Here is a 25,868-nt window from a genome sequence, read left to right as displayed (position 1 = left end):
AGCACTGAGAAGCTCCCACTCTGTAAATGGGGCGTTCTAGGGTTCACTGTGGCGTGTAGTTAACGGAATCTCTTTCCCTTCCATCCACCGTTTAAGGGTGCGAAAGGCTGGAGGGCCGCTCTCCGATGGAGAGGGGCGAACATAATGCTCCGCAACAGCGTTTGTGTCGGTAGATAACACGCCATTTACAGGGTGTTTCAAAAATGACCGGTATATTTGAAACGGCAATAAAAACTAAACGAGCAGCGATAGAAATACACCGTTTGTTGCAATATGCTTGGGACAACAGTACATTTTCAGGCAGACAAACTTTCGAAATTACAGTAGTTGCAATTTTCAACAACAGATGGCGCTGCGGTCTGGGAAACTATAGTACGATATTTTCCACATATCCACCATGCGTAGCAATAATATGGCGTAGTCTCTGAATGAAATTACCCGAAACCTTTGACAACTTGTCTGGCGGAATGGCTTCACATGCAGATGAGATGTACTGCTTCAGCTGTTCAATTGTTTCTGGATTCTGGCGGTACACCTGGTCTTTCAAGTGTCCCCACAGAAAGAAGTCACAGGGATTCATGTCTGGCGAATAGGGAGGCCAATCCACGCCGCCTCCTGTATGTTTCGGATAGCCCAAAGCAATCACACGATCATCGAAATATTCAATCAGGAAATTAAAGACGACGGCCGTGCGATGTGGCCGGGCACCATGTTGCATAAACCACGAGGTGTTCGCAGTGTCGTCTAAGGCAGTTTGTACCGCCACAAATTCACGAAGAATGTCCAGATAGCGTGATGCAGTAATCGTTTCGGATCTGAAAAATGTGCCAACGATTCCTTTGGAAGAAATGGCGGCCCAGACCAGTACTTTCTGAGGATGCAGGGACGATGGGACTGCAACATGGGGCTTTTCGGTTCCCCATATGCGCCAGTTCTGTTTATTGACGAAGCCGTCCAGGTAAAAATAAGCTTCGTCAGTAAACCAAATGCTGCCCACATGCATATCGCCGTCATCAATCTGGTGCACTATATCGTTAGCGAATGTCTCTCGTGCAGCAATGGTAGCGGCGCTGAGGGGTTGCCGCGTTTGAATTTTGTATGGCTAGAGGTGTAAACTCTGGCGCATGAAACGATACGTGGATGTTGGCGTCATTTGGACCGCAGCAGCAACACGGCGAACGGAAACCCGAGGCCGCTGTTGGATCACCTGCTGCACTAGCTGCGCGTTGCCCTCTGTGGTTGCCGTACGCAGTCGCCCTACCTTTCCAGCACGTTCATCCGTCACGTTCCCAGTCCGTTGAAATTTTTCAAACAGATCTTTTATTGTATCGCTTTTCGGTCCTTTGGTTACATTAAACCTCCGTTGAAAACTTCATCTTGTTCCAACAACACTGTGTTCTAGGTGGTGGAATTCCAACACCAGAAAAATCCTCTGTTCTAAGGAATAAACCATGTTGTCTACAGCACACTTGCACGTTGTGAACAGCACACGCTTACAGCAGAAAAACGACGTACAGAATGGCGCACCCACAGACTGCGTTGTCTATATCTTTCACATCACTTGCAGCGCCATCTGTTGTTGAAAATTGTAACTACTGTAATTTCGAAAGTTTGTCCGCCTGAAAATGTACTGTTGTCCCAAGCATATTGCAACAAACGGTGTATTTATATTGCTGCTCGTTTAGTTTTTATTGCCGTTTCAAATATACCGGTCATTTTTGAAACACCCTGTATGTTAACACCAGGAACGCCTGTTCGGGTCTGGTGCCCAAAAACTCGTTTGATCTTGGCCCAGACTTGGGAAGGCGACGTATGGCACACAATGGTCGACACGTACCTCTCCCAACACTCCTGCTTCCGTCTTTGGTAAGTTGGCGAACGCGGGCACGGAACCATTTGAAGGATGAGGTGTTCTAGGGAAGGGTGCCGCTTCTGCCGCTGTGGAGCTCTGAGAAGTTCTGTAATTGCCTCAGCAACTTCCGGCGGCCACCAAAGGACTGCCTTTCGCCGGGGGCACCCTAGAGAATGAGGGATCGCGGTTTCCGCCGCAGAAACTATCCTTGTTACCTGCTTAACGACCGCATTGATGTTACCATATGGGGGAGATTCAGCAGTGACAGCGGAGGTTAAAGTACCTAGTCCGCCTTGTTCACAGCCCCTCTGGGCAGGCGACCATGTGCCTGACGCTGGGGCAGTGACAGGAAGATGGGGAAGTGAACACTACCACACAGGTCATGTGTTCTCCAGCGGATACATGGGAGAAGTCCTGGTCTGCGAATTGATAAATCAATGGCCGAAAAACTACGATGAGCCACACTGAAGTGTGGCAGCCCCAGTATTTAGGAGGCAGAGGTCGAATTGCGACAGTAAAGTTTCGCCATCTGTGCCTCGGCCAGTAAGAACTGTGCCACCCCACAAGGCGTTATAGGCGTCAATACCACTCAAAAGTAGGAAAGGTTTAGGGAGTTGATCAATCAGTGCAGCTAATACATTCAGGGGTACTGCATCATCTGGAGGAAGATATACATTGCAGACAGTTATTTCCTATGTCGTCCTTATTCTGACAGCCACAGTTTCAAGAGGGGTTTGACAAGGCACAGTGTCACTACAGACTGAGTTTAGGACGTAAACGCAAACTCCACCTGACACTATTATAGTCGCTACGATTCCTGTAATGTCCTTTACAGCCACAGAGGGCAGGGGGTCCGCATTGCTGGGAACCAGATTTCCTGGAGGGCAATGCAGAAAGCAGGTGTAAAGCTCTACAGTTGCCGTAGCTCAGCCGGGCGGTAGAAAAAAAAAAAAAACTGCTGCAAATCCACTGGAGGACCACATCGTGAGACTGGGAAGGCATGGAACATTCCAGGAGGCAGTTTACACCTCGGGGTCACCTGCTGCCACCAACCTTTCGCCTGAGCAGTCTATATCCATTGTGTCTGAGGGTCTGGCGAGATCTAGGTCGTCAGCAGACGCCAAAATCTCCACCCCATACTCATCCACAGAGCTTTTAGGTAGCAGTGGTATGGGTGCCACCGCAATTTCCTTGGTCTTGCGGGTCTTTTTGGATTTCTCTCGCAGCTCCTTGGGTTTCTCTAGCTGGGAGGACTCACTACCTCAGTCTTCAGGACTGAGATAGGAGTGAAGTCCTACAACCAGCTCCTTTGCTTCTCCGGCTTAGAAGTGGTGACGGACGTCCCTAATGGTTAGGTGGGTGCAGCTCCCAAAGTAGGTGGTGCAGGAGCAACAGGGAGGGAAATGCCCCTCACCATCAAGGGGGAAGGTGTAGTCTTCCGGCTCTGAGAGGTGATGGGTTGGCAGAGCTGAAGGTGCCAGAATTGTTGCAGTGTCGGCATAAGACCATGTCATGCGTACAGGATGTAGGCGTTCACATTTTCCTCTTAGCCTCAATGTAGGTCAGTCTGTCCATGGTCTTGCATTCCACGATTTTCCTTTCTATCTGGAGAATCCTGCAGTCAGGCGAGTAAGGCAAATAGTGCTCTCTGCAGTTGACACAGATGGGAGGCGGGGCACATGGAATATTGGGATGTGATGGGCATCCGCAACCTCTACATTTGACGCTGGAAGTACAGCGGGAAGACATATGGCCGAACTTCCAGCACTTTAAGCACCACATCCGAGGGATATAGGGCTTTACATCACAGCAGTAGACCATCACCTCGCCATTCTCTGGCATTGTATCACCCTGCAAGGACAAGATGAAGACACTGTTGGAAACCTGATTATCCCTCAGTCCCCCGTGGACACGCAGGATGAAATGTACACCTCACCACTGTAAATTGGCATGCAGCTCATCGTCAGCCTGCAGAAGAAGGTCCCTGTGAAAGAAGGTACCCTGGACCATATTTAAGCTTTTATGTGGCGTGATGGTAACAAACATCCCCTACTTGTTACAAGCAAGTAATGCCCTTGACTGGACAGAGGATGCCGTTTTGATCAAGACTGACCCAGATCTCATTTTGGAGAATCCCTCCACCTCCATAAACTTGTCCCCTAAATGCTCAACAAAAAATTGAGGCTTCATCGTCATGAAAGATTCCCCTTCACCTCTCAAGCATACAAGGTACTGGGGCGAGTAAGATCCCATGCCATCCTTCGCCTGATGTTCCTCCCAGGATATGGCCAGGGAGGGGGAACGATTTGGGATTGTACTTCTGTGCATTGAATTTAGCTCATGAACGCTTAAAAATGGTTCAAATGGGTCTGAGCACTGTAAGACTCAACATCTGAGGTCGTAAGTCCCATAGAACTTAGAACTACTTAAACCTAACTAACCTAAGGACATCACAAACATCCATGCCCGAGGCAGGATTCGAACCTGCGACCGTAGCGGTCGCTCGGTTCAAGACCGAAGCGCCTAGAACCGCACGGCCACACCGGCCAGCCATGAACGCTTAGAGACTGCTGATATTTCACCAGCAGCACGAGATGGACTACACTTAATCGCGTGTCATCCACCCTGATGCCACCCCATTCCGACCAGGGGCCCTCCCCACGGGCGCCACCCAGCCGCAGCGAAGGCCACCTGGCAGGATGGCCACTGCCGTGAGTCCCAATGCCCCAGGGGGATGGGCATCTATCCCTTGGCATACACGGGGAGTTAACAGCGCAGGCATCAGCAGAGCGATCCCTGTGTGGTCAGGGGGCTACAACCAACAGGGTACATGGTAGCCCCACCACAACGGACTGGCTACCATACTGAATATCAGGTACAAAGAAGTAAAGTAGTCCATGGTCATAGTCGATGTCCCCGCCCAAGAGATGGAGAATGAGCAGGACCGAAATGCGACGATGAGAAAGTGGGCTAAAGACCTCAATGGACGACTGACAGAATGTACGATGTAAGGCGCTCTTCCCCAATTGGCTTGCTCTTTGAGAAAATTTTGATGAATGGAGGTCAAACCCTACAGGGGACCACCACGAAGGCTGGAAGGCGAGAAACTCCTTTTAGTCGCATCTTACGACAAGCTACCTCGTGCCTATTTTTACCCCCGGACCCACAGGGGGAGGGGGGTGGGGGTGGGGGAAGCTGAAGTGTACATGGTGGTTGTAATTTAGAAGGTTCCATGAAATACGAGTGCTCTTAAGACAATGAAACTTTGCGGAAACGTTAGTACGTACATGCGGAAGATAACTAACGAATAAACCGTTGGAAGCAACTTTCAGATGAGAAGGTAACGTTTGATACTTGAGTACTACGTGTACTTCCAGGATACCAACGTTGCTCATATTGTAACTGACTGCATCCACGACAGCCTGGGACCATACTAGGCATACTATTTCAGTTTCACGCATTTCTCTTTGAATGGTTGACCATGGAATGTTCAACTGTTGTATAAGCTCGTGCACTGCTTTAAGATCACACATCGCGTCCAGCTTTCTCAGCCATGGCAACAGCAACTTCAGTTTGTTGCTGAACTGACAGTTGCCCTCTCCTAGGAGCAGTTCCGAAACTGCCAGTTAATTCCAGCTTCCGAATAATGTTCAATCCAGGTGCCGAAGGAGGCCGTTGTCCAGACTGATGAATGACTCCAACTGAAATGCACACTGATGCTTCTGTTTCAACCCTGCGTCGCCACATTAGTACCGGCGCTTAACACGTCATAACTAACACCATTAACAACGCAAATCCTGCGGAGTACAGGCTGAATATCATACCTATGAAGTTGGGTACCAATACAGTTTCCCGTCTATATTGGCGAGTAGCGAACGTTTCATTATAACCATCCTGTATGTGAGGGAACTCTGCGAGTTATTCAGTATGTAAAGAGTCTAATATTCTGGATGGGAAATCATAACGTAATACACTGCCCACTCACAATGTAACCTGTCAAAAGCCTGAATACCTTTTGCATGGCGCACAGCTGGGGAAGTCAAGATGAGTGTCATGTAGGACCTGGAAGGTACCGAGAGGGATGTGCACCAATGCCGACTCCAGTGCCGTGAAGGGCTCAGCTATGTTTCTCGGTTAAGGATTCACAGCGCGAACAGCACGATCGGGGTGGTTCCACATGTTCTCGATTAGATTTAAATCTGGGGAGTTTGGTGACGACGGGAGTACGGTAAACTGCTCGTGCTCTTCGAACCACGGTAGTACACCGCGAGATGTGGAACTTAGCGTTTTGTTGTTGATAGATTTCGTAGTGCCGAGTGAAAAACTGCATTGAGTGGTCGACATGGTCCCCAAAGACATACGCATACTTGTGTTGATCCATGTGCCCAACAGAAAGAAGAGATCGTCCACGGAAGTTCCACGAAAACTTTTTCCAGGCTGTAATATTCCCCCTTCCGGTCTGAAGCATTCCGAAGACTATTGCGGGGCGTTTGCTTTCTGTACGATGGAGCTTAAAACGCGATTCATCTGAAAAGACCACCTGTCGCTACTCTGACGTATTTTAGTGCAAATTCCAGCCTTCGTTCCCACATCGAACTAGTCAGCAGACTGATGACAAAAGTTTAATCTCCTGTGACTATCAGGCAGCAACTATCTGGAAACCCTCACCTTGGGTTTGTCTTATTGCCTTGTTACCGATTTCAGGCCATAAATTCGGGTCACCTGAAGATAAGTCACACCGGGTCGAAACTGGTTAACGAAAATTAAACTTGGTAGCTTGATTCTTACGTGGGTTGTGACCCAAAATGAAATTCTATACTTCTAAGTGCGTTTGTCTAACATTGATGATACGAGGGAGGGGGCGGGGAGGTGGAAAGAAGAAAGATATATATCTCTAGGGGGGGAGGGGGGGAGGGGAAAGGGGGAGAGGGGGGGAGAGAGAGAGAGAGAGAGAGAGAGAGAGAGAGAGAGAGAGAGAGAGAGAGAGAGAGAGAGAGAGAGAGAGCGGGGGGGGGGGGGGGGGGGGGGGAGTGGCAGGCGTGAACTAAAGGTTTCATATTTAGTTGCACTGAATGTTTATGGATCCAAATCTAATGTGGAATTCATTGTGCGTTATAGCGCTGTTTGTGCGTCATCTGACGTCAGTCACGGTAACGGAAGCCTGCACGTAGCCGTAATTATCCTGTACTCCTGGGAAAGCGGTCACGGCGTTGCAGCCAAGGCTACAATGGGATTCATGATGAAAATTTCACTTTAGCCATATTGTATGGCTGAGGTTACTGAGCAGTGAGGTCGGGATAGACACTGACATGGAAGGAAATCGGCTGTGTCCTTTATCAAAGGAACTATATCGTATTTCAAATTTTGGCGAACTACGAAAACCTAAATGCAGATGCTAGGCCTCCCAAATGCAATTCAGTCACCATCAGCAAGTTGCAATGAGGGGCGACAATTTACTGGCACAGCGACACCTGTAACTATGTTAAGTTTCGGTGGTTGAGATTAGTTACCTCACATTCATAAACCGGAAAGCCGTTCGAATACTTCAGAAAATCGGCAATGGAGCAAACTAACTAAGTCAAATGAAAATCTGCTTAAGACAGCGAACTTAACACCCGCAACACCGGAGGACCTTGCTGTGCGTGATTACTGTGTAGCAAGTAAACGATTTAGATAAGCAACAAAGATGCACAGTTGCGTTGCTGTGACTCATCTGAAAGCAAAAACTAACCATGGAATCATCCTAGAGACTAGACTAGAAGGTCGAGTGCATCCCAAGTTAATAGTTAGATTTACAAGTTAAACGAAATTTACCATATGACTAGCAGTAATCCAATATACGGCATTACCAGAATACGAGGTACACAAAAATCCTCTTTAGGTCGTGAAGAGGAAGGTAAGTGAACAGTGGCAGAAGTGAAAATAATTTTACGTCCAATTCGACTGAGTAGTTAAATGCAAGAACATTTATACACCGAAATTAATGAAATGTCCGTTTGCTTCGTATAACTGAATGCTTGTGACGAGTGGCCAATCGTACAAATTCTACTTACATCTGAATTTATTTCCGTCCGAAACACTGAATTTAATACGGGAAATGTTTTACGAGTGAAAGGCCGATGCACGTTTACACCAGGGCAGCATCCGTCCGAAAACTCCCCTTCGCTTGAATGCAGAGGCATACTGCTCAATCTGATTAACCAGCATCTCATCTCGGTGAGATGTAAACTTTCTACAGACGCCCCTTCACCTTTAAATGTTTGACTGGCACTGACGCAACGCGACGCTCGAAACGACGTTCAGCACTGACGTGCGTCAATTGTTTCGTTTAGCCCTACGAAGTGCACGCTGTACACAATATTTTGGCTACTGCCCAACTTAACTGCATCCTCACAATAAACAAGCCAGTTTCTCCGTAAAATTCACTGACCGCTCACGCCGCCTCCCCTGACGATCACATCGATTAAATTGCTGATCTGTCTTGGCATCGCTTGACACAAATTGGAAACGAATCGCTCTTTGATTTTTGAGTTGACACCACCTGCACGAGTGAAACTGGGATCTTTACATTAGTAAATGTCTTTAACCAGTGGAAAGATGGCCGTTCACATCAGCAAGGTCAGTGCTGCATCACCGGGGTAAACTTCTTGAGTTGTGTCCTGTAATACCTCGAATGGCCATAATTTTGCTAAGCGTACGTAAACAATTCGAGAGGCATTGCTAAATCTTGTGTGTCATCGTGCACTAGGTGTCGTAGAAGCGTTATATCGCTATAGGAAAGTGGGTAGGGGAGGGGGGGGGGCGGACGGAAGGGCTCATTCTAAATTTAAGAAATACTTCTAGTAGACAAGAAGTAGTAACTCATAGCGCGGTACGCAGGATGCCAGGTGGTTACCATACCTTTTATGGCAAATAGTCACCAATGATTTGAGTTAGTCGGTAATACACCACTAACACACTTCTAATACGGACGAACTACTTTGTCCACAGATGGTTATTTACTTGATCTGACTATAAAAGATTTGAAATAAAATGATAGCCTTACTGCAACGGTTACAGGCAACAAAAGCGTGATAAACTATTCCGGTGCTGTGGAACTACGGGTAAAGAGAACCCACAGCGTATGGGTAATTTTGCTTGTACTTCATTCTCTGCTTTGGTAGTGTCCCTGGTCTACCGGAAAGGCCAGTGCATCGTGTTTTAGGAGGAGGGTGGAGCGGGCGAGCAAAAGCTACGCGCGAGCGGCAGCGCGTGCCCTTGCAGTCAGTCTCGCATGCGCCCAAAATAAGTGCGGCCCAGTGGCGCCGTAGTCTGTCCACACCCACGCAGCTTCCGAACGGAAGACTGACCCAAACGGCTGACGTCTGAAAATTTCCAAAACAAGGCTCGCCTACCTTAAAGGGCATCGTGTTGGCTGACATTTATCCTGTCAAACATCTGGATGGGACACATGCGTTAATTCCCAAGTCATTTGCGTCAAAGTCAAAATCTACAAAACATTCCGTGAAGTAGTCTCACTGCACTCTTGCAACATGTTACCATATATTCTTAACAGACAAATTTAATAGCTACATAAGTGATTCAAAGTTGCTTTGAAATTTATTAGCCTTTGTTTCCAAGGAAAATCAATCAAATTGTGACTTCCAAGTACACTAAGCAAGTGGACCAGGGTAATTCTGTAATTCCGCCTGCATTTTACGTCGAAGAATCTAACAGGATTATCAAGGCAGAATGAATTCTCGTTTGTGAAGTACTTCTGCTCCATCATGTTGCTTAAATTTTCGACCCACAGAATACAACGCTACTGTAGTTCACGTCACTGCCATCCCAGTGTTTACAGGTACGGAGTAGGCAGTCACACTCCTAAACTTCTCCAAGTTTCTACCATAAACACATCCAATTTCAAAGAAGTGAGTAACTGATCAAACAGCTGGTCCACGATACATAGGTCTCGTACCACTGAGAACGCTTTGTGGTCAGATTTTTTGTGAATGACGAAATTCACATTTGGTGTTCCTTAACACTGTAGAGATGCGCTGTCCAAAATGTTGGCCTTTAAGCGATTCATTGCGTTCAAGGTTTCTTGTAATCTTTACGATCGCTCTAATTTTTCACTTAGTATTGATACACGATCACTCTATTACCTGACACGAGCTTAAACGGGCGCGCCAACACGCAGTCAAAAAAAGTATTCCGAAACAATGTACACTACGTAGTGTGTCCATTTTCGTAATCTAAGCTCATTTCCAACAGCGGGTCTACAACGATTACTCTGAAAAACTCTTCGCCATCGTCGCACTTTTCTGGTAGTGAAACTAGATTATTTTCTCCTTTTGAGACGCAGCGCACAAAGTACACACTGAGAATGGAAGTTACCCGCTATGATCTGGAAATATTTTTCTTATTGCTTACAATTATTGACGGAACAGGGCCCCAAATACTTCAGTGCGCAAACCTGCACTAAACTACGCGAACGTCTCCCAGACGTTCTCACGTCAACAGCTGTGCTAACGACACAGCGTTTCCTTTGCATACTTTGCAGAACAGTACTCCTCATCAAAGGAAGGAAAATTACGGTTTAGCGTCCCGTCGACGGACATTATAGACGGAGCACAGGCTGTGAGGGGGGAAGGAAATCTAACATGCCCTTTAGAAGGAATCTAAATACGCGGTAAGCTATTTGGGGAAAATGCTAAACACTTAAATGTGGATGGCCTGATGCAGTTTTTGGCGGCGGTTCTTCCGAATGAGTGCAGCGTCTTACCACAGCGCAACCTCGTTCCGTATTAGTATAGGTACGGGGAAGTGATTTTCAGAAGACAAATCATTGAATGAAAGCAATATTCACTCTAGAAATTTGATGTGAATTTGCACTTTGTGAAACTATCTGTAGATGACCTTCCAGGCAAAAGTACCCAGAGACAGCTAGAAACGACGGGTAAAGACCGACAGCGGTGTGAAGGAAGACGTGAAACTGACTTTTGAAGATCGGTTACGATCAAGTGAATATCTGTGAACGTCATTACGATGAATGAAGTTTTTACTAGGCAGGTTGGACGACGAATATGATCTTAAGGGTATGTCCTATTTACTAAAGAAGATTCACACCCTTCCGTAATACAGGCCTTGCTTCTGAATAATACTCAACTAATTAACGCTTGACAGCGACCCACCTTCCAGAGGCCTTCATCACATGAATGTGTGGTACAGAAAGTATCAGCATAACTGAGTGACGCATTCAGAAGGAAGATGCTAACGTCTTGACAGTGCACTACATATCGCAATATATATGCATTGTTCTTGTGAGAATTTTGAAGTGCACGTGCTCAATGTGTCAGACGCTAAGCTGAACATTTGACTCCCTACACAGCCTGGAGTGACCACTTTCACTTGGTTCCATAAGGGAAAACCTGTAGCAAGTAGGCGGGACCGTAACACGTCCAACTCATGCTCTAGTCCCTTGCATCCAGCCTTTCGCGTGTTCTTTATCTCTTAAGCCTCAGAGTACAAAATTTAAAGCCTGAAACTTATCGCAACTTAAACCTTATATGCGAAGTATATGCTAACTACATAGATCCAGGTGCCATTTTATTGCATTATCGCTGATCCTCCAGTAGTCACAAGGAAAATAATCTCAAATTTCATAATTTAAACAGCTGGTTCTTCAAATCTGACGAATTTGAAGAGTTTATGCACGATATCGCTGCACACCATATATTACACGAAAAGGAAGCAAGATTACGAATCACCGAAAAGAAAACCAGTAAGTCTTCAGAGATAATTCCTTGTTTTCAATGTTCTCTTCATGTTGCAGTGCGAGAGAAACAAAAGGCGGCACAGATGAACTCAACCTTACAGCTTCTACAACATTTTACATCTGAAATGAAAAATCTTAATGCAAACATTTCTTGATGCTTCTACTCTAAATGTGATATTTAAAGAATTGGCAAGGCCAGTGACTCCGTTCACCAGATCTCACTATTCCCTTTTATTATATTTCGAAACTGCACAGCAACAGTCAGCAGTTTAGAAAGCTACACAGCTTCATGTCGGGGCGTTGCAGGCAACACCAGGAACAACCTGATAACACTGCTACGTAATTTCATTCCCGCACGCGGCGATAGCGTTTAATCAGCCGCGGGAGTGGCGAGCCCAAATATGTATCACAAACAAGAGAACATTTCATTTCAAAACGTCATTCGTTGCATTATAATTCATACTTAAATTTTTTTAATGTTTTAGAGATGTTTAAATCAATGAGTTTCTTGAAACTACATACAGCCCTACCACAGGCTATACGGTTGTTTCTTTCCATCAGTAGACAGATCTAGTTCATCACAAGTCTCTAAACATCTAAAGGACGGTGGAAGGGGGGGGGGGGGGGAGGGAGGGAGGGAAGGAGGGAGGGGGGGGGGAGAGAGAGAGAGAGAGAGAGAGAGAGAGAGAGAGAGAGAGAGAGAGAGAGAGAGAGAGAGAGAGAGAGAGACTAATGATGACCAGAAATATTACTTAAGATATTTCTTGAATTGTAATAGTGAAGCTTTGTTTTCAGGTTTATTTTCTGGTTCGATTTCCGAATTGAGAATATCTACTTTCAATTCTGTATCATCTGTTACCCAATTATAGTAAAGTCTTATGTATATATTGGTGAACGACATTCTCGTATGTCAAACTGTGGACTTTCGGCGGGTGAAAGCAATTAACAAGAGTAGAGAGGTTTGAGCAATTTACAGTCGCCGTAAAATTTACGGACAACGCAATTTCCCAGTGGCACTAAGCAGCATCCTGTTATTACCGGTCGTCTATCTGTGGTACCTCCTTTCTTCTTCCACCTATGACACATTTCTGATTATATAATTATCTAAGATAACTGATATGTTTTAAAAGAATTAGTTGATAATACAAGCTGGATACGGTAATCGTTATAAGAAAAATAGCCCATCTGCAACAAGGCTGATCGTGTTTAGTTCCGTCATTCGATTTAATGCTCCGGGTGAATTATTCGTCAGGAGGAATAGCCAAATGTGTCAATCCAGTTCTATCACATTTGGCAGTTCAAGCAAACTATTTGCTACCTGACAAAGACATAGGAACACCCCCTCTCGTCTGTCTTCAAGAAGCCATCACCTGCTGGCTGCAAAACGTCAAATTAGAAAGATCACAGAGATGGGCGGCAGCGTTAATTTACATATTTATCCTATCAGATTTTATTCGAACCACTACAGCACCTTCAAAGTACGACAGCACTAGTGAATCACAGGACAGAACGTAATATCCAGATATCTGCCCGGAAGCCTGACAGCCCTTTCCACCGAATTAATGTGGTCCCTTTCACTTTTCTACGAGACAGCAGCAGCAGCTTTGAAGTCACTCCTTGATGTATAATTAAAATCTCAACACTATTCCAGTCTGTGTTAATATTTTGGTGGATAAACAAGTTATGTTCATGGTATTAAGTATGACCACAAAAATTTCAGAATGCTGCCGAAGGCAACTAAAGACATGTCTCAAGAAGTCCATAATCCCGATAAAATTACTGTTGAGAGATATGTGCTCCGGAGAACCGACTATTACATTGCTTGCCTGTACACGAGTTCTTTTAAGCAACGTTTTATAGATTTAACGATTGAATAGCACGCCGGACGCGCTGGAAGAGAGAGACCATGGCCAACGCAAGAGCTCACCAGAAGCACAGATCTTTAAGACGCCACGGTACAGCACTAAGTCAAGTCAAATTCAACCTCTCATTTTTCGTTCACTGAGATTCTTAAATTTCCTTGCCATCTTGACATTTTTGCGCCTCTATAAACATTATGTTGTTCAAAAAACTCAGACTAATTAAGTGTCCTGTCTTCAGTTCCTAAATACCAGTTAATTTGTGCATAGATGAGATGACAATTCAGTAAAGTAATAAACAGCAACCACTTGTAACACTCATTCCAATTTCCTACAGCGTTGACAGTCTAAACCAAATCAACTATCCTTTGTAACAGTTTTCGTTATAACTGCTGCAACAAAGCTTTACTAAAGCATGACATTTACCTGCAGCTGCAGTTAATAATGTTCAGGTGTCAACACCTAAAGGAGGCTGTTACCATCTCTCTGTCACACCCACATTAGTCTATCAGTGACAATGCCAACATATGACCACTATCCTAAAACCCAAAGCTACAGTTTCTCCTTAAACATTGACACTCATAAAATCACCTTACAATGCTTGGCAAAAAATCTTGACAGAAGCTATGTATTTAGTTGTACAAGTAATTACTAATCCTCATGCCACTCTGCTCTAACAGCAAAACAGGCCTTTTACAGTATGACATTCAAAAAGGATGCAAAAAGCATCACACTAAGATAATGTTATCCCTGTTGTGCACATGTCCATTCCACTGGACATGCTGTTAATGGTCAATTCTTTGCTGTTTTTCATCAATTCTGAGGCTGAAAATTCAAGCACAGCATCAGTAGGGGGTGTACAGTGGAGTGAACCATGTGCATTTACAGCATCAGGACTGACTGAAAAGACCAAAGAAGTGACAACAGCTGTCCACTGCATTGGACATGTGCACCACATGGTTAGCAACCACTTATTTTCTGTAAAACATTGTCTCCAATACATAAACATCCATGCACACTAACATCTTTTTGCTACAGAATTCTACAACGGTATTGAAATATATTGTACTGACTTACTCAAATTTGACTTGCACAATGAGCAGAAAGATCTGCACTTTACACAATCTTTTTTTAAGACATGGACCTCGCAAAGTTTCCAACACTATCCCCTGCCGTTGAGCCTGAGCAATGATTAAATAATGCCCTCTCTAAACCTTTTATGTCACCAAATTATGTAAGTTATGTAATTATGTTATTAGTAGCTCCAGTAGCCCATATGCTAATCCAACAGTCATCTGATATGTACAACAGTATGATGATTGCATTACTTAGTTGAGCTAGCAAGTAATTTGCTATTCCAACTTTTGCAGTGTGCCACACGAAACAGACACAAACCTAAGTTTGACTTCTAGATCTAGACTCAAACAACAATCTCCTCCAGGCAAACACGTATGTTTAAGCCCTCGTCAGTCAATTTTTAGGAAGTTTCATTACGACACTACACAGTGAAGGAGTGTCATCAGTGATCTGTTCATTAAATCCAGTCTCAGTTCAGTGAAGCAATGCTTTACACTGCCGCAACATTATTTTACACACAGTAATAAAGTTATCTTTCACACTCATTTCACTGACGTGTTTAGATCACCTACATAATCTTGACATGCTAAGAAGTACCACATGCAAGACAGATTACACTAGCAAAATTTTGTTTTAAAGGGACATACTAGAAAACAGACCTGTTAACATCACAGGCCAGTGGCAGAATCCAACTAAACATTTTTGACAATTTAAAACAGGATGCCAGGCCAAAGCTTTGATCTTTTTGGAGATCATTACAAACTACTCTGGTGTGGCACACTGTTTCATGGTGGTGCAAGCCATTAAGGACAAAAAGATTGTCAGGGATCCATTTTTTAGATTTCATACCTGGATATTTAATGCAACCTACACAGTAACTCACGAAAAATACTAAACTTCAGTTCAGATCCCTCTGCGTATTCTGCCCTTATCACCAATTTGAGCCAGTTCAAGTTAAACGTTGCATAACATCTGACAATGATGCTAGTTTGGGTATTTGACATTTCTCACTGACAACTGCTTTACACTAACATGGTTCAAATGGCTCTGAGCACTATGGGACTTAACTACTGTGGTCATCAGTCCCCTAGAACTTAGAACTACTTAAACGTAACTAACCTAAGGACATCACACACATTCATGCCCGAGGCAGGATTCAAACCTGCGACCGTAGCAGTCGCGCGTTTCCGGACTGCGCGCCTAGAACCGCTAGACCACCGCAGCCGGCTTACACTAACATGGCTATGTGGAGTCAACATATGTCATGGGGTGTGTCTTGCTGAAACAGCCAGACTTTCACATCTTTCTAGTGTTAAGGAAAACAGAATATTTTACAAAAACTGTTGTATGCATTCAGTCACTGAAGTGTTTGCCACTTAGATATGTAAGACTGATTTTTAATCTGTTGCACTACACGATTTTGATACTATTAGCAAAGAATAACTAGAAAATGCTGTTACCCATTTCTTATAAACAAGCTCTGTAACAATCCACTACTTTTAGAGTATGTACTGCAAACTATATCTGCCAGTATTTTAATCCCCCACTCTTACTCCAAAATGCAACTTTAACCTTATATTTGTTTGGCAATTTTGGCAAAGATGCATTATTTCTAATACAAACAGGTTGTCGTACATATTTTCACACAGCAGCAGAACTCATTGTTTTTAGCCCCCATATCTCATTCATCATAGGCTGTGTCACCTGTCCAGGCAAAGTTAAATGTGGTGTACTCAGCTGAATGCCTGATATTTAATTTGACCAAAGTCTCCAATCCTCACTTTTACTTCAGTGGAGTTCACCACCAGAAACATTTTATGTGAAAAATGACATGTCACTATATTGTTATGATACAATGTTTAACACTGGACCCCACTGCTACATGGCAACCAGTCTCCACACAGCAAGGAATCAAAGGTCCATTACATTCTTATTCAGTATACAAATTACATTCCAGCCAATTAAGGATTGGCAGTTCTCTACAATATTAATACTCTGGCCATCTGTATGTGTGTATGTGAATACTAGAAATTCATGGGCTCTTGACAATCCTGAGAATTTTGGTCTAGATTTGAGTAATCTAGTGGTGGCTGTGAGATGGGCGAAGGAGGATAGACAGAAACAGCTATAATGAACGCTTACAGTGTTTACATAGCAAATACATCTGAAGTACGGTATTTTCCTACGTAATTTGGTGACTATATCTACACAACACCTTAAACTTCGGAAAATGAAAAACAATCTCTTGTAATGTTATGGCATTCTCAGCTAAAAAGCGCCGAGTATCTCTAATACACTGGTGAACGATAAACGTAACAAAAAAATAGACCACCGCGATATTATTAACCGTAGTAGTTACTATATTTAATGAGAGTTAACGCGAAAGCCGGCCTAAAAGAGAACCTATGCCGAAAGTGTTTATCAGCACAGAAAAATACAAATAATGGGAGTTTCTTTAAACTGGTGATATTGCAAGTAATAAGTTGTGTGCTGCAAAACATTAAATGCAGGATAGAAATTTCACTGTCAATACTTGAACGTCTGAAATTTGAACAGGTGGAGGTAGCAGAGAGCCTACAACAGCATTCAAGTCCGAGTAAACGCTACGAACTATTAGATTTTAAATCATGCGCAAAAACCGCAGCAAACTGCCTAGGTAAAGAAGATTTCTATATCAATAAAGCAAAATACGGTTCAAACAACGCACACTCAATGTTTCCACGGCACAGTTTACATGTACAGCACAGAATGTGGGAACACAAGGACGAGAAACAGTTTTTAGTGTTAGAAGGCGATGACAGAAATAAGTGTGCACTTACAGTCCAAGTGCTTCTTTTTTGGGCCGATCATCTCCTCTGTGGTTGCCTTGCAAACAGATTTAGCCAGGCCCTGACCGGCTAAACTATGTCTTGCAGCAAGTAGCCTGTCGTTTATCGTCTGTCCTGCCATCTTCACTGTCACGATAACAGTAGATCTATATGAGCACAGCGGGGCCTACAATCCCCTGTTCTCTACTAATCACCACCAATTTCAACTGTGCAATGACAGGTCAGCTGTACCACCAACACTACTACATTCTAAGATGGCGACTTCTGTTGAATGACGTCACAGACACTCTGTCTTTCTGTATAATTTCTTTCAACGCATATATTATATTATTTAGAAGTATGTTTGCATTCCTAAAATCAAAATGTCAATTTCAAGTCTGATAGTATGGCGTTACTATTTCCAATTCCAATTCTCATTTGACTGAAGAGTTATGTGAACTGTATTATCGATCGCATTGTCCTAGGTAATGTGCTGTCTCTGCGAAGATCAGAGATCGACTGGTAAATTAGTAAATATCAAGACCACGGCTTCACGATGATCGTTAAATGTGTCACATAAGTGAAAAATTAGGCCTATTCTTTTGTAAAGGCCGATTATTAAAGTTATTTCTCAAGAGAAAAACTGAGGAACGCCCCAAAATATTACCCGAAAACAACAAAACTAAAGTTTACGAAGATGTTAGTCGTCGGGACATTGCTTGGCTTGTATTTACACAAATTCTCTTTTGGATAACACAAATATGAAATTGTTAAGATTGTATCACACTGCAGCAATAGCAACACTCACATAACAGTTTTTTATTAGGAAACCATTGTTTGAGTTAACGTCGATTCACTTAACAGAATGGAACGAGAGGAAACGGGCTACCAAACTATTACACTATTCATTTCTTATGGCGGCATTCACACAGGCCGTCAACGGAATTGGCAGTATAATGGTTTCACTCGAAGCCAGTTTCGACGTTGACGTTGGTGGGGGATGGTGGACTCGGCTGCAAACATCACGTTGCGCTAACTTGTATTATTCTAATATATTTTGAGATTTTGCTTTCTTACTTATTCTTTATTTTGTTCTTTGCTTTGTTTTCGTGACGTGCTGTAAATGTTCTATGACGACTTGGAAGCATTTTCCATGAGTGTTGCTGCACAAAACCACAAAATACGTAAAAAAAATGATACTAGAATATTGATGTATACAGTCATAACTTGCTAAATGCTAGTTATTAAGCTTATTATACTACATCAATTCTTGTGATAGAAATTTGACTTGATTCATACAATGTATATTGTCTACAGATCCAATGAAAATAAATAAATAAACAAATGAGGTCAGATAACTGAAAGCAAACCATATTTGAATTTTACAAAACAAGCGCAATGAGAAAACCTACATCGTACATAAATAAGAACATAAACTGACGAAACAGTTTTCATTAATAAAATAAAGAGCAACCGCTTTCATTCACAATCGTGATCTTATTTCAACACACGATGTATTTCGAGCCCTTGGAGCTCATTTTAGCAGCTTTGATAGTCTATGTCCCAATTTAGGTTAATTCTGGTCTTTTCCCAGTAGTGGATACATGGTTTTATAGTATAGTACGAGTAGACCTGTGTATGTGCCTATATACATTTTCCATTCTACAGCACATTGTGCTGAATGTGTACTCTACTGAACTACAAAACCATGTTTCCAATACTGGAAACACATCAGAATTAACTTACATTTAGAAAAAAATTGATGTAGACTGTCTAAGCACCTGAAGATGCATCATGCATTGAAATAAAATCACCATTGTGACTGAAGGCTATTGTTCTTTATTTTACGAAAGTGATACGGTCACGAAAGGAACACTGATAGCAATGAAATAATTAAATTTTCATTAAATAATTTTTTTTTGTGATGGCTCCATTGAAAGAGCAAAATACTGTTGTTTTGGACTTTTTTTTTTTACTTAGAATGAAGAAACCCAATGAATGGGATAAAAAGGCTCTATGAGCTCCTTTCTATATTTTTTGTTGTATTTCTAAGTTTTTATTTTTTTAGCATATAAATGTTGATGTTTTGATAACACTTTTGCATGTTCCACTTCTCAGCTGCATACTGCACAAACATTATCAAGAACGTACGGTATGACATTTGCTTGTAAAGTAAATAAACTTTATCATAGATACTTTCTTAGGTCTTATAGTATAATTCGACTTGTTGTATCAAGAATGATACGGTATTTCATAGCCTCACTCTCATCGTTAGGTACAGGACGAACCCAAGTGACACCGTACTGACTCCGTCTAATGTGAACATGCCACCATTTAACAGTTACCAATGTGTCTCTTTCCACAGTGCTACCATTATCGTAATGCAGTAATTGATCAATTTATCTGACGTCAAAAAGGGCATGATCATTGGTTTTGTGGCCAAGGGTGGAAACATTTCCAAAATGGCTAAGTTTTGCAAAATGTTCCCGTACTGCCATGGTTTAACTATACCATGCTTGGCAAAATGGTGCAATTGTGGTGCTCCACGCCCATAGATGACAGGGTTGAATGACGATTGGGGAGATACGAAAGGGCGAAAAGACATGCAGCTGTTGAGTAACTGACCTCGCAGATGAATCAAGGGGCTACAAATAGTGTCTCCTCAATGAGTGTTAAGTGAGTATTGCTGCATATGGACTTCTGTAGCAGGCACCTGGTTCATGCATTCGTGCTGACTGCTGGTTATCAGCAACAGAGGTTGGAATTTGCATGACATTACCGCAACTGGACGTCCATTGAGTGGCTACAGGTGGCCTTTTCAGATGAATCATGTTTTATGCTCCATCAGACACATGGCCATTGGCATGTAGTCTGTGAAACATCTGAAAGCAAACACCCTGCATGCATTATGGTGTGGGAAATGTTTTCATGGCATTCCCTGGGCGATCTCATCATTCTGGAAGGCACGATATATCAACACAAGTATGCATCTATCCTTGGGGACCATGTCCACCCCGACATGCAGTTTGTCTTTCCTCGACACAGTGGCATCTATGAGCAGGACAGTGCAACATGTCTTACAGCTCGCAACATATGTGCGTACTTCTAAGAGCACCCAGATGAGTTTACTGGACTCTTCTGGCCATTGACACCACGGATTTAAACCCAGTCAAGAATCTGTTGGGACCACCTCGATTAGACTGACCGAGTGAGGTAGTTCAGTGGTTGACACACTGGGCTCACATTAAGGCGGACAATGGTTCAAACCTGAGTCTAGCCATCCTGATTTAGGGATTTCATAACTTCCCAAAATCACTTAAGACAAATGCCAGTATGGTTCCTTCAAAAGGGCACATCTGGCTTCCTTCCCTATCCTTCCCCAGTCCGAGCTTGTGCTCCATCTCTAATGACCTCGTTGTCGACAGGACATTAAACACTAATCTTACAATCTCCTCCTCGATCGGGCTGGAATTGTTCCACGTGCCTGTTAGTGCCTTGCAGGACCTCATTGACTCTATTCCTGTATGTCTGGCAGTGGTCTGTGCTGAAAATGGCGGTTATTCAGGCCTTCAGCATGTGGTCACATTAATGTGACTGGACAGTATGTAACATTCAGTGCACAGGAAAGCTATTATCTGGTATCAAGCAGCCAAATCATTCTGCTACACTTCCCCATGCTATCTCCAGTATACATACCATACTGTAGTAACATACACATTAGCCTTGCTTTCAAAAGTCATGTGGTTTTTTTTTTTATTTTATTGAATGAGAAAAAGTAAATTTCTGAAATAATGTAGACAGTGTATAAAATATTCTTTTTCCTGCAAACAAGCAATGAGAACAAGTCCAGTTTTATATTACACATATATGGATGAAGTTACTAGCTAAACACAGACATACAAATAGCTCAACCAGTTTAAAATGTAGTATGTACAATGTCATGGGTGAACTGTTGGGATATTCCTCACCTGAGATCACCAATACTATCATTTTTTGTAACAGCAATATAATGAAGAGGATAGATTTCTACTCATAATAAAGATAACAGATTGAGCTGCAGACAGACACAATGAAAAGACTTACACATTTAGCTTTTGGCCAAAGCCTTCTTCGGAAAAGGAAACACACACACATACATTCACACAAACTAGTACATCTCTCTCTCACACACACAAATGACCACCATCTCTGGCAGCTCACAATTCCAGTCTGAGCTTCTGGAGATGGTGGTCATGTGCACATGAGGTGTGCTTGCTTTTGTGAATGAATGTGGGTGTGTGTGTCCTTTTCTGAAGAAGGAATTCTTGTCTGAGATGCTGGGGATGATATTTCTCAGGTGCCAACCATGTTTTAATGTTCTAAAGCTCAAAGTGCCAATTTTGTACTCTTGTTTGCTGTTTTATCTGTTTGATTTATTATGAGAAACCATTATCTGACTTTAGTTGTGAACATGTTTACTGATCTCAAAACAGAGGATGAGCTCCAGATGATAATCACTTAGACCTTTCCCTTGTTTTCTGTTATTCCCCTCAAGTATCCAAAACAGAAATCATGGTAATAAAATACTATTTCTGTAGAGGAGTGGATGGTAGATAGCTTGTAACAATCAGACCCGACTTTCTCTTGGCATGCTACTGTAGTATTAGATTGTACCACGGTTCACCCAATATATTGCACAGACTAGATCGTGTGTTCCTATGAAAAATAATAGCCTACAATCTGTAAAACCCGGAGTAAAAATTTGTATAAATGAAACTTCTCAAATAGTAGGGTCTAATAGGTGAACATTTTTAGTAACTTGGACGGGATGAACTTAAGCTACTCCTATAATGTTCACGTATTTGAGTATCTTATGAAACAGACCAACTATTATGTTTTATAATTCCAGTTAATCTCACCTCTGTTCCTTAAAAAGAAATGTATCTATGTTTTGGATTGCTACAATTTTTGATGCACGTAGAAAACAACTGTTTTGAAGCAATGAATATCCCAGTAATCTAGTATCATCTTGGATAAATAGTAAAAAAAACTAAACTCCATCCAAACAGCCCATGAAGACCCAACAGCACTGACCAGCCACTGTGTCTTCCTCAGTCCACAGGCATCCCTAGATGTGGATAAGGAGGGGCATGTGGTAAGCACACCACTCTCCCAGCCATGTGTCAGTTTATGAGCCTGGCAACGCTACTTCTCAATCACGTAGCTCCTCAGTTTGCCTCACAAGGCCTGAGTGCACCCCACTTGCCAACAACACCCGACAGACTGGATGGTCACCCAACCAAATTGTAGCCCAGCCAGACAGTACTTAACTTCAGTGATCTGACAGGAACTCGCGTTACCATTGCAGCAGGGCCATTGTCTTGGAGAAATAATATAATTATTTAATTTCCCATATTGCAGCAGCCACAGTAAGATGTTCAGTAAGAAAAACTGATAATATGGTACCTGCGTTTCTGGTATTCCAAAAGTATTTTTCATTTACTTTTTTGTACAATTATGTGTTAGTATCTATACTAGATTACTTGTTTTCATATATTTTCAAGCTTTTGCAATGCATTCATTCTCAGTTATTTTTTTCCATAATTTTAGTTGTATGCAAAGATGTTTTTTGTCATTGATACGATACAATGACAAGTTAGTTATTCGACAGAACAATTACACTTATCTCACATACTGATCCATGTGTTGTGGGGGGACCCACCCACTTCAACTGACAGATGTGACAAGAGAGGTATTGTACTTCATGGTAAGGCTTATTGTTATATTCCAGGAAAGCATATGCCAAGAAGAATTACACTGCATATTACTTCCTGTCTCCCTGTCTCATATATATCATAAAACTGCTATGGAAATAACAGCACAGAAATTGCATGTTTCACGTGTGTGTAACATAAATAACTAAATAAATCTATGGCTTAGTAATCAATCAGGGTCCTCAACCTCCAGTCCTTCGTAGTATTGCTATTATTGTGTGAGGAGAATATCTATTTCATAAAGGTTCATTTTTCAGGACTGAAATTAAGATTTTGGATCAGACCAAGAGGCACGCTGATGGTTAGCTTAATGGTTAGGAGATGGTTCATGAAAAGCATAAAATTCAGGTTCTAGTCATGATCCTCATTCAAATTTTAAATTGTTCCTTCTCATGCATTTCAACTCAAGTTACTGCAGTAAGTTATGGTTGCCTTGTAAATCTTTGGTTTTGTGTTTCATATCTGTATTAAAAGGAAAAAGGTATTGATTCTTTGGTGACCAGTAATACTATCCAAAACCACACTAAATCAGAGATGACATTAAAGTTTCCCTTTGAAACAATCATGTAAGTCCAGCCCCAAACAGCAACCATAAGCTCATTGCCTCCATGGAAGCTAAGTACTTCATGTATGTGCCTGCATGTTCATCTTTCTGTTGACTCCTCTGTACCATAGACTTCACCAAGAAACTTATGCAGAATTTAATTATGCTTACTGGTGTCAGTCTTTGGCTTTCTCTACATAATCTGTTCAGTACCCATTTGTCCACGAGTGTAGCCTGCCCGTGATATCAGGACTGAGACTTGTAAATGTGTTCTTGATGTGAATTACATCAAAGGTTATATATACTCATAAATGTTGGCAAACCACCTACAGAATATTGATGAGGAGGAATGACTACTACCATGGTACATGTAAAAGCCTGAGTAAACTACTCTGCTTCATTATAGATCAAAAGTTCTTGGATCTGTGGCAGCAGCAGTTAATGCTACAACTACATCAACAGCACAGTGATCCACAACAACTCAAGCAGCGGCAACAACTGACACAATAACAGCAATCCCAGGCAGAACATCAGCACTGAGATACTTGCAACAGCAGATGCAGTAACAGCCTCCTCCTTCCCCAGTCCCTCAGCATAGCACTTCCACAATTGCCCGCAGCATTGCAGTCATTGCCTCCAGCATTTCTGTCATTCCATACATCAAACAAATTGCTGTATACATAACACAACCGAATCAACACTTTGAAGCATTTAAGACAACAGACCCTTTGTGTCAGTGCGTAGTTTTTCTTTGGTGGTATGATCCTGAAGTGTATCACTTTCTTAGGAATCTTGTCACATTATTAGACCCAGTGTTGTCAACTTTTCAAGAAATCTTGGATATGTTACGCTTATATTTTCAGACTGAGATTCATATGGAAGCATCTTGGTTTAAATTTTATCCAATGCAAAATTAACTACATATTGTATAATTGGTGTGTACTTGGGATGCCACTATTTATACAGGGTGTAATATAATTAATGGCATAAATATGTACAGTAGAAAGTAAACATTAGAAGCAAAAAAGTCTCAGTAAGCATGAGCTCTAAAATGTGTACCGAAAGAGCTGCAAGCACTTCTTCATCTTTGATAGGTGAAAGAACTCTCTTGTACTGCAAGCTCTTTGCTTTTCATGTTCTGGAAGGAGGTAGTATGGACCAAAATAAGAAAAAAAGTCCAGTACACATGAGCTGTAATGTGTATATCTTAAGAGCTATGAGCACTTGCTCGGTAGAAAGGACGTGTTTCACAATAGTAAAGATGAACAAGTGCCCATAGCTCTTAAGGTATGCACTTAAAGTCCATGTTTACTGAAACTTCTTTGCTTCTAGTGTCATGTATTTTCAACTGAATGCATTTATGCAATGAATTGTGATACATCCCGTATATGAGGAATGGATGCCCTCTTCCCTGGGTGTACCAATCGAGGTGGCACAGTGGTTAGCATACTGGACTTGCATTCGGGAGGACAATGGTTCAAACCTGCATCCGGCCATCCTGATTTAGGTTTTCCATGAATTTTACTAAATCGCTTCAGGCAAATGCTGGAATAGTTCCTTTGTAAGGGCATGGCCGACTACCTTCCCCATCCTTCCCTATTCCTATGGGACCGATGACCTCGCTGTTTGATCCCTTCGCTCAAATCAACCACCCCTCCCCTAAGTGCAGATGTCAGGGTCTTTTGCAGCTAGTGTCTTAGCAGTGGGGTAGTGTTGGACTGGGGCTGACACTTGCATTCAAACCTCTGCATGAACATTCTTGATCTGCCTTGTCTACCGTCCACTGCTGTGTGCACTCTCACCATACAGCAGCAACCTGATATTCCATATTCAACTGAACTGATTACCTTCATCCCTATTGAAGACATTCTCATGGGCCCTTGTTTTTATTGATTCCTTTGTTATGCTCTCCCAATAGCCTTTGGTTTGTTACATTAGCTGTTTTCAAAATCAAATATATGGTATTCATTTAGTTTAGGCTGTGATCTGTCACTACTGATTTCCATTTGTGTCCCAAAAGTACACATGTAATTTACTCCTAATAATGCATCAAGATATAATCCTGCATTTGCTGATGGAATCGATAGAAACAAGGATCCATAATAATGATGACAACAGGGAAAGCACTATCAACTCATTAGGTTGTGAGTGCAGCCAATAGTGAACAGTGCATGAGGCGGATCAAGAGTTTGCATGCAGAAACAGGAACACAGTCTATG

The 25,868-nt window shown here is 42.5% G+C and overlaps 1 protein-coding gene across 7 annotated transcripts in view; it reads right to left on the bottom strand.

Annotated features, from left to right (window-relative positions):
* Window positions 1-17,627, bottom strand: part of LOC124554712 (phosphatidylinositol-binding clathrin assembly protein LAP) — a 156,301-nt gene extending 138,674 nt beyond the window's left edge. For all 7 annotated transcript variants that reach the window (XM_047128351.1, XM_047128352.1, XM_047128355.1 and 4 more), the window contains exon 1: window positions 17,365-17,627. In XM_047128351.1, coding sequence (XP_046984307.1) covers window positions 17,365-17,494 — 130 coding nt within the window. In that variant the 5' untranslated portion in view covers window positions 17,495-17,627. The remainder of the gene's footprint in view (window positions 1-17,364) is intronic.
* Window positions 17,628-25,868: the final 8,241 nt, after the last annotated feature.

The sequence above is a fragment of the Schistocerca americana genome, chromosome X (assembly GCF_021461395.2).
Source record: "Schistocerca americana isolate TAMUIC-IGC-003095 chromosome X, iqSchAmer2.1, whole genome shotgun sequence".
In the NCBI taxonomy this organism is placed as follows: domain Eukaryota; kingdom Metazoa; phylum Arthropoda; class Insecta; order Orthoptera; family Acrididae; genus Schistocerca; species Schistocerca americana.
Note: the sequence above shows the minus strand (reverse complement) of the source record. Positions and strands in the feature narration are given on the sequence as shown.